This window comes from Temnothorax longispinosus, chromosome 5 (assembly GCF_030848805.1).
Source record: "Temnothorax longispinosus isolate EJ_2023e chromosome 5, Tlon_JGU_v1, whole genome shotgun sequence".
NCBI lineage: Eukaryota > Metazoa > Arthropoda > Insecta > Hymenoptera > Formicidae > Temnothorax > Temnothorax longispinosus.
In genome coordinates, this window is record NC_092362.1 from 14959903 (window position 1) to 14969764 (window position 9862).

The window sequence follows — 9862 nt, forward strand, 5'->3', positions numbered from 1 at the left end:
AATTGTATTAACTTATGCTAACGTGAGATTGAATCGTACGTTTGATGAGGAGGTGAGGAGTATATATCTTTATATACGCAGGATATATTGGTATACGTATAAATAATCTCGGAACAGCTCAATGTTATATATATATCTTATACGTAATTTAATATCTGATGATAAGATAAAGATATTAGGAATGTGCCAATGCTCAATCAAAGTGTGATTTTGTATGTACGACGTGCGTTACGATGATCCGTCGTGAATCCGGAAGTTTAGGGGCAGCTGTTTCACGTTGTCTTCAGCAATGTGCGATAGTTATTTATACATATTTATAGAGATTTTACACATATATTTGTAGAAATAAACGCAATAATCACAAAGTGTCTGCAAATTTCATATTTTAGCAAATCTACGATCGTAAGAGTAAACGTAGTATGGACGCCGTGCGCTCCCTTGAGAAACAATTATCAGCTATACTAATGCTAAATCTATAATTCTAAAGAGAATTGACTTTCAATATTTTTTTACAGACTAGTACAAAATTCTCAGAATCTCTCAGATCCTTGCTGAATTAAGGTGGTATGAAAAATACTAATTATATTACTATTCTCTTTCATTTTTTAAATAATTGTCTTATTTATTACATTCAATTCGTGTTACGTTATCTTTTGGTTGTCATCTTTAGACACGTCGCCCAATTCCACAGTTCCGTGAACGTCGGATGCAACTTTTTCCTCGTCATTTACTTGGATTTCCGGTATGATAACACTTTGCCCGCTCGTCGGCGAGTCCCAAGAACATCCAACCACGCTTATCCTGCTTGTGAGAATTATTTATTGCGTGATGCGGCGATTTAGTAACTCGATATATTTGACATTTTTTAATATGTAGTCTATTTATTTGAGGCTTGCATAGAAAAGCTTGCCACGAAATGGCAAGCACTTCCACAATCAATTATTATTATCATACCTTCTGCTAGGAGATATAACATCATTTAATGTCAAATCATCCTGTTCTTCAGCTCGTTGCTCGTTGTCGACATCGGACAATATCCGCTTCTGAGGCGAATCTTCTTCGATGTCGTTCGTCAATCGTTCATTTTCTGTTGTATCGTTCGCATTCCCAATCGTGATCTGTACGTTATCTCTTTGAACCGTCTCGGAATCTCGAGATATTCTTGTCTGTGGCAACGCCGGGAGAATTTTTTTCCATCTCGATAGCGGAGTCTCAGTCACGGTATGCCTCTTCTCCGCTATTTTGAACAATTTGCGACGTTCTTCTGTACGCTCATGTCTTAGTTGTATCTGGAAAAACGCATTTATATATGTAAACGCATAAAATCAATAATAATAATAATTGAGTATAAAATATTAAACATTATACAACTTGATGAATATGTATATTCTCTATATATGTATGTTGTTACCTTTAAATCATTATTCGCTTCTCGCAAAGATCCAGCGAGAGATGCCATGTAATAAATAATCAACGTCATGAGAACAATCAGTGGTATCACTATACCAGGCGATGCGACATAATCGAGACATCTAAACGGAGATAAAGTTTTCAAAGATTATATTGTATATTTAAGACGCATAGTTATTTTGACTGCAATCAATAGAAAAGTAATCTAAGTTTCAAATAAATTTGCATTGTAAAGGCAGCCAAATGCTACTACAACAGAGACGTACCGTTGAATCAGCTCCGGAAGCGAGTCTTTCAAACTTTGCGTCGCTAAATTATAAATCTTTGGATAACCAGAAAATGGGCCACAATGCCACGAAGGCTCGACCCAGACTATAGCGTAACCGACCGGTAACACACATAAAAACAGCATAGTCAATAACAGCGCGAAGTAGAAATTGTTAGACCTGTAATATATCAAAAGTGATCGTGGCGAACAATCGTGAATAAGCATAGGAAAGTATATGAAACTAAAGGAACGATTCAAATACGATGCGCGATTTTTAATTCTTTATAAAAAGGCGGCACTTCGATTATTTAATTTGTTGGATATAAACTGAAAAAGTATGATATGGTTTTCGCAAATAGTGGATTTTAATCTCAATAACCTGGAGGCTCTGAAAACTACTTCGTGAGGTACGTTGCACGTCAGAACTGCCCAAGAACGTAAATACATTAGAATGCCAAGCTTGAAGAGATTCAGGGCCGTTAAACCGGGACTGAAGAACATTCCCATCCAAACCATGCCTTGATTGTTCACCAAATGGAGGATATTTTCAGCTATTTTGAAGTCGCCGTATTGCGGAAATTGCTTCTCCAGATCCCAGCACCAGCAGTTATTCATAAAACGTACGAAAACGGCGCGGAAGAAATCCATGCAGAGAGTAGCTAATATGGTGAGTATCTGATAAACAGCCGTATTAAAAAAATATATAATAAATAATTTTTATTGATCCTAATTTTTTCGTTATGTTTCCTACCAAATCCATGACAGTGAGCTTGGCGAGCTCTTGCCCAAACATAGTTTCCCAGCATGATCGGCGCAGCTTTTGTCGTGTCGTCAGATCTAGCTGTTCCAAAGACATGGCTGAAAACATAAATAAATTCATCTACTGCTAAAAACGAGTACAATGAAATAAATAGATTTGATAAAAGCATTTTTACCTGAATTTTTCGGCATAGTAGTGCAAACTCTTTCGAAGCATCTATCCACATAATTGATTTTTGAAATGGGAATTACAGGTTTATTCGATTGTGCAGTAGGAAAGTTACTTTTCGGGATATACGTTGTAATTGGTGTGATATCTGCTATTGTGGATGTGTTAAATGTTCCAACGGATGGTGTCTGACTGTCTGAAGACGATGGAGTAATTATTGATATTTCGGTGAAAATATCAAAATCGGTCCTCGAAGAATCTGCGACGACATATGATATATTATTTGAAACTATTGTCAACTCAATGTCAATTATTACGATCATTAATTAAATATTTAAGATAGCTTAATATAGTTTCAGAAAATTGAGCTCTTCCAAACGGTTATATAAGCTAAATAATATAATATAATTATTGTAATAAATCTGCGTAATTATTAATTGGCCGCGTAAAGTACAATAGACGCAAGAAGTGCAATGCAATATACCTTCCATTGTGCTTGATTCGAACGTTGTCGCCGTGGTTTCGCTCTGGGACGAATTAGAACTTGCATAGAAATGTTCAGTCGTCATTGAATCAGTCAGAAAATTGGCAGTTACTGTCGAGCTTGTGTCATAATGTATTTCACTATTATCCGCACTCCTGGTATCTTGTTCTTCATAATAAGGCATGGTAAAGGACTCGTCGCCGCTCTCCGTACGCGAAGTTTCGTACCGGTAATTATCGTAATCCGTATTATAATCGTTATAATCATACGTATCATTGAAATCCTTATATAAAGTATCGTTGTCCAGCAAAGGATTAAGGAAGTAGGTCTCTTGCCTGATGGACGGCAGTGCTGAGTGAAAAAAATAATCGTTTCGATTAAATTTTCGAGAAATCGCGAAACAAAATATATCCGTGAAACACATTTGCTATTTCCTGAGTCCGTTAATTCGTTTTGCTATAAAAGCAAATTTCTACTTTACAAATCATTATTCATAACCGCTTTAAAGTTCAACAAAACAAGGAGATATTACACAGTGACTGAAATATTTTCTAAGATTTGCAACAAATGAGAAGAGTAGCACAATATGTCTATCGGAAATATTTTGTTTAAATAGATCATACTTGGCTCCGATATTTCTCTCTTAGCATAAGAGTGGGTGGCATTATTTATTAAAACAAGGCTCAAAGATGCCAACGTCATGATTTGTTGCGTACGCGTCATCTTGTCGTCGCACGGTACCCATTTACGTACGCACTTGGTTGTCGGTTTAATATCGGGTTTCTGCGAAAAAAAAAATACATCCATTGTGTGAGCACCATAGGATCTAAGTGTGTAAAATATTGACAAAATATAAATTCGAAAATAATGTTGCGTGTGTCACATTCTTCATTGCGCTATTTTAATTTACGTACGATAAAACGAATTACGTACCGTAGAGCTTATCTTACGGAACAGGGCGAATATCAGCGAGTAGAGATTCAATAGATTTAAGCCCATTATCCTGAAACGGAACCATTCACTTGGTTGCATAGTGAAGTATACTTTGTCGTGATTAATAAGCAGCTCCCTTTACCGTCCCAGTTGCATTCGGAGCTGCTTTCTGGGGTGGTAGCTCTCGAGAAAGCCGAGGATCTCGAAGAGTATCGGGAAGAGGTACGAGATCAGAGACATCACAATCGTAATCTCGTTCTGCCGCCACCAGTTCGGCAAATCGATCTTCGTAGTGCTCCGTCCAACCACCTCGATCACGGCGTACGCCGACAGCGCGAGTAACGACAGCACCGCTATATTCACGAATATCCTCATCGAGATGATTCTCCAGCTGCGAAACATAGTTATGAATATTCTGCATATGCTCTATGGGATATATAACTCTAAATGCGATAAAGATCCCTTGGTCAGCTTCTTTTCTATAGAAACGTTAGGAAGATAATCTCTCCGTTAAAAAATGATCGAAATTTCCGATTTGAGCAATGTGATGTAGAACCAATAATCCAAGGAAGAAAATTGCCGCTGCATTCGTACATAACATCTAATGTTAAAATATTATTAACAGAACTCACTTTCTCTTATCCTTTTGTTTCTCCGCTTCTTCTAATAGAGCCTCCTTGAAGCCCAGCATTACGCTGGCTGTACGATTGTGAGCAGTTTCCGGATTACCGATCATGAAGTCCCATCCCGTGAGGAGTTTCCACGAGAAAACGTATTCGTCTTCTTTTTCGGTCAGCTTACTCAAACGCGAGTTCTCCGCCATTCTGAAACAAAGTACCCACGTGCTTGCTTTCTACATATATTGCGAAGGTAATATATAATTTTAATTAAAATATGCTTGTGGCACATCTTCCTTCAAGAAATGCTGTATATAGCAACGAACTCTTCCTAATTTCTCGCGAATTTTTGTATCAAAAGATCTTGGAGGAATGCGATTGTCAGTTCACACGGTTCGTGAAACAAGTTGTGCTGCGAGATACAACATAAAAAAAGATCCAGCCGGTACTTGCGTAGAATTGCGACGAAGCTGTACGTGTACACGACCAGATTGGTGACGAAGTACGCCAAAGGTAATTTATATTTGCTGTTCGAGTTCTGATTGGTGTACCACCCGTAGAAGAACGGGGAGTATTTTAGCACGCCCTCGAATTCCCACAAAGTTAACAGGTGCTTCGACTTGACGGCCTCTTCCTTCAGCATGATCTTCCTCTCGCCGGCGAGAGTCACATTTGCAATCAATACCTGGCAAAGGGTTGAAAAAAAGTTATTCTGTTAGGTATCTTGTTAATACACCGGCAAAACTGGAGAAGAAAAAAAAAGTTTTACCTCTGCTGACTAAAATTATCTTACTTCAGGTATCGCAACGAACGCCGTAAGGATTGCCGCGATGACGAGATTGATCCAGAAGAGCCAACGGAGAAAAGTGAAGTAGGACGCGACAGCGGAACCGAAATGGGATTCTATCTCCATGATACGGACCTCCCAAGGTATGAGCCACGTTTGCAGATTGATCAGCTCACGTCGGAAATACTGCCATTTCTGAATAGATGAAAGAGAGCAGTTGTTGCAATTCTCTCGCTGCTGTTGATTTTTGATTTTATTAAATTTTTACAGCATAATCGCTACCTTAGTTATGAAAATCGAGACGCGTGCTATGACGTCTTTGGTGCTGCGGCTTTGAGCGAGTCTTTCCTGCAGAGCGCCTTCGTGTCGTCTGATATAAGCTTTAGCTTGCCGTACGAGCTTGAGCTTACGTCGGAGAGGCCAAGGCTGCTGCTTTATGCCGCTCAGAACCTCTTTGTGCAGCTTGAGATTCTCGAAGATCTGCTCCTGATTACCGCTCTCGTCCATCGAAATTATCGTGCTATTGATTTTATCATTATCCAAGACTTTAATTAATAACGGCTAAGATTTAAGTATTATACTAGTCACTGTAGCAATTCGGTGATTAAGACAAAATTCCAACAAGAAATTAAAAGAAGTATTATAATGGGGTAATTACAATGAGCTAGGATCATTATCTAAAATATATGTATTTTTTATACAATATTGAAAGGAGCAGAGCTTCTTCATCGTTATATATAAATGATAAATAAAACCTATAACATATTTTTGTTATATAATATTTAGTGCGGAATACTCGCATCTTTCTTGCTGCAATAATGTTAGCAGTGTGAAGAGGATAACGTTAGTTTCTAGATGAAGAATTAGAGCGCAAATAAACTCCATATAATTTACAAGATCTAGATATCGTTTTATTTTAATTAGGATAAGCAGAGACTATTTGAGTCGGTTAAAGAAAAAATCGGATAAAAATTTTTATCTAAAAATCTTGGAAGAAGCTCCAAGAATCCTTGGGGCTTGGGGAGGGGGGGAGGAGAAGAGAACAACTAAAACAAATAGAAACATTGAATCTTAATAATACAAATTAATAAATTAATGCAGAATATAACTGGAGATCTGTGACCTAAAAAAGCCCCTCCTTCTTCTATATAATTAACTTTATTCCCTGCGCAATTTCTATAACGAGATCATACTTGAAACCTCACAAACAATGGACTTCGAGTCCACTCTAACTTTCCGAAAGCCGCGAATACTAACTCTCCCGAGCTCGTGGTGTAAACCGAAGATCGACGGCACGCGACGCCGCCGTCGACGTTGTCGCCGAACGGGGACGACGGACGTCGTTTCCGTCTACTTTGCCGTCGTGTCGAGTTTCGTCGTTGCATAATCGCGCAAACTGACGCCGAGTAATCATCCTCGTTGTCGGTCTCCTCGCCGTCCGCGGTTGACTTATTCTCCATCGGCGCCGGGTTACGCGAGGTGCCGCTCGGACTCGCTCGCGAGAATGTCGCTTCTTGAATCGAAAAATGCCACAAGTTGATTATTTGAATGCGAAATAAATTTATCAAAAAGATATTGGACCGAATTCTCCATTCTCTCAATCGTATGTCACTCGAAGGGTATCGATGCGATTTCTTCGCGTCGAGAGAAAATTATCTTCACTAACCAGCGATAGAGATGCGCTGCGTGTCGTCGCGAAATCTCGTGTCCGTGCGTTCGCTTCGCGACCTTTGATCCTCCTCGACGAGATCCTCGTCCCGCTGGAACTCGACAATACCAAACGTAACCGACTGTCGACTGGCCGACGATTGCGACTGCGACGGGGATGACGACGGACCCACCTAGGAACGGTGAAAGATACCAATTACTGTCTTCGAACAGCGATCATAGATCTCCCTGAGTCACGCGAGTAATGAAGAGCTCAGCGACCCAGAGAGATCGTTGAAACTCATTTACATGAAAATCACTGCAAAAATTATCCCCTTTGCGAGCGAAATCGGAAACATCTCTCATTAATTACGAGATGACATAAATCACGAGATGACATTAATTACGAGATAAAATACTGATTAAATAAACGACTCAGTCCAAATGTGTCTTAATTCGATTTTTTTGTAATTCTTTATTTGGAAAATATGAAACTTTTTCCAAACCCCGAATTTTGCATAAATTGGATTTAATATGAGTCAAGGTTCTCTATATATACTTACGGTACAGAGAATTGAATTTGTCAAAATATTACCAAACCTTAGTTTCAAATTATGGATTCTATGCGATTTAGATCTCCCCTTTCTTTATCTCGGTTTCTTTTTGACGCGACTTGAATCCCTTCGCTCACGTGTCGGCAGGTAATTCTTAATTCGAGGTCACACGCGACGCGCGACACACCCCGAGACATCCTACATTGATTAACGAGGATTAACGTGTCTGCAATAGTCATGCGTATTTGGCAAAAACCACGATTCTTCATATAATCTCTTAAAACATATATATCTCATTTAAAATATTTCTATTTTATATTATTTAAGACATACATCTTGAATAAGTTTGGCATTAACGATTCCAACAGCTTCAAAGATGAATTTTCCGTTCCATAAACCAATGATTGTAACTTCTTTGATAGTGTTGACACCTTTCTTATCTTCTAAAAAAATACTTCCATATTTTTATAACAAATTATTTAATTTCTTTCATCAGTAAAAATTAAGTATAAATAAGAATCTCTCGTAATCTTAAAATTTAGCAGTATCTCGCATTTCCTGAAGAATATAGATGCATTTTAATTAAGAAGCACCGAGAGAAGCACTTTATCAGGTTAAATGAATACTTCTTGTTATTATGCAAGTGATAGGCAAAGTTTAGATAGAAACAAGCGTGTCTTATTTTGTATTTAATAATTAATTTTTTCATTGCATAACAAGCCGTTATGCAATACGGAAGTTTGTCCACTCAAATCTAAATTCACATAAACAAAACACTGTTTTGCGTCTTCAATGTTGTCTCGCAAAATTAGGTAATTATTTATCCCGAAAGAAATATTCGCTATTTGTAAAAATGGCAAGAACCGAAAGAGTGTCGGGTCACGTTAATGGCCATCGTCATGCATTTTTCGCTCATTGTACGACTCCACCCTTTTGCTTCGCAGGTAATCACTTTCCTCGAGGGGGATGATTACTATCGTGTATACCGTGCTACACGCGATCCCACGAAAATCATTTCCATGCTGCGCATCGTCCGATGTAATTTTCGTTAATGTTCGCGAGCTTCGACGATCGATTTATTGTAAATTAGTTCCCACCACTCTAATTTATGAAATTGTTGAAAAACAGTGTGTGTGAAAAAGAGAAAGAAAGAGAATAGTGAGCAACGTGTGAAAAGTGAAAAAATTAAGATTATCGAGAAAAAAGTTACTTTATTTTTATCCTATTTATTTCTGAACGTTATATCTTTGAACAATTATTACGTCCTAGCCGGCTTAATTATAAAAAATATTCTTGATATATTCTACCATTTTTTTTTTACTTATGTCTCCTCTTTTAGATTTAGAAAGATTTAATAACGGCTTAAATATAAGTCAGCGCAGTTAATAAAGTCAAAGAAGAAGATAGAAATAACCGAAAGTAATAACAAAAGACAAAAATGAGATTCTTAGTGAAATGGAATACCTGTATAGCCGCCAATGTCCGAGGCGTGGCTCTAAACCCAGAAGAGCGTGACGTTTTGTCTAGTCTTAGAATACCAGGAATGCTCATCTGGTCCATCGACCGAGATGAGTCAACTTGCATTCCGTACGCCACAGATGATGTTTCCAATATTAATTATATCCCCCGAGAGATATTAAACAGTATATTAATCGTTTTTCACATGCAAAATAAAAAAACGTATTGGAACTCTCGAGTGGCTAGGATAATCAGGTAATAAGATTTGAGATCGTATATCAAGTACAGAAAAATTGAGAAGCGGCTGATTCGTTTCACATCAATCAAATGTACGTTGCGCGAAATGTACGCTGATTTATAATGCGCGACAAGATAATTAAAAGATAATTAAAAGAGAAAAGGTCCGACACTCGCGATTTAATATTCCGATTTTGGAGATAATCTGATCCGTCACTTGTGAAGATCGCCCGACGTACTGTCTGCTGGAACTTGAACAGCCCCATATTCGCAATAACGAATGTCATGCCATTAACGTATGCATGCTAAAAGCCACCCTAACACGCATTCCACTTTTTATCGCCTTAGGGAACGTTTTACCCGCTCGCACGCAAATTTGTTATTTTCCTCGAGAAATATTAGATCATATCACGAATGTAATTATTCGGTGTTAAGTCAAGGGCAAGGCTAACACGAAGAACAAAGAAACAATTAATAAAATTAAAAGTTCCCTTAATAGAATATTTATCATCATTTCAAACTTTTCTATATAGGATACG

The 9862-nt window shown here is 38.0% G+C and overlaps 1 protein-coding gene across 4 annotated transcripts; it reads right to left on the bottom strand.

Moving 5' to 3' along the window:
• Positions 1 to 53: 53 nt before the first annotated feature.
• LOC139813831 (transmembrane channel-like protein) lies at positions 54 to 9683 on the bottom strand. 4 transcript variants are annotated; one of them, XM_071779611.1, is made up of 18 exons: positions 9093 to 9683; positions 7094 to 7187; positions 6685 to 6940; positions 5710 to 5947; positions 5434 to 5622; positions 5090 to 5325; positions 4656 to 4847; positions 4166 to 4414; positions 4024 to 4093; positions 3714 to 3873; positions 3091 to 3441; positions 2614 to 2865; positions 2430 to 2536; positions 2058 to 2353; positions 1677 to 1856; positions 1412 to 1532; positions 955 to 1289; positions 54 to 804 (listed from the first exon to the last, which is right to left on the bottom strand). In XM_071779611.1, the coding sequence occupies exons 1-18, from the start codon at positions 9210 to 9212 to the stop codon at positions 642 to 644; spliced, it is 3609 nt and encodes a 1202-aa protein (XP_071635712.1). In that variant the 5' UTR covers positions 9213 to 9683; the 3' UTR covers positions 54 to 641. The 4 variants fall into 4 exon arrangements, with proteins under 4 accessions (XP_071635712.1, XP_071635710.1, XP_071635711.1 ...); XM_071779609.1 differs by having other exon boundaries at positions 7094 to 7268; XM_071779610.1 differs by having other exon boundaries at positions 54 to 801; positions 7094 to 7268; positions 9093 to 9681.
• Between the last annotated feature and the right edge of the window lie 179 nt (positions 9684 to 9862).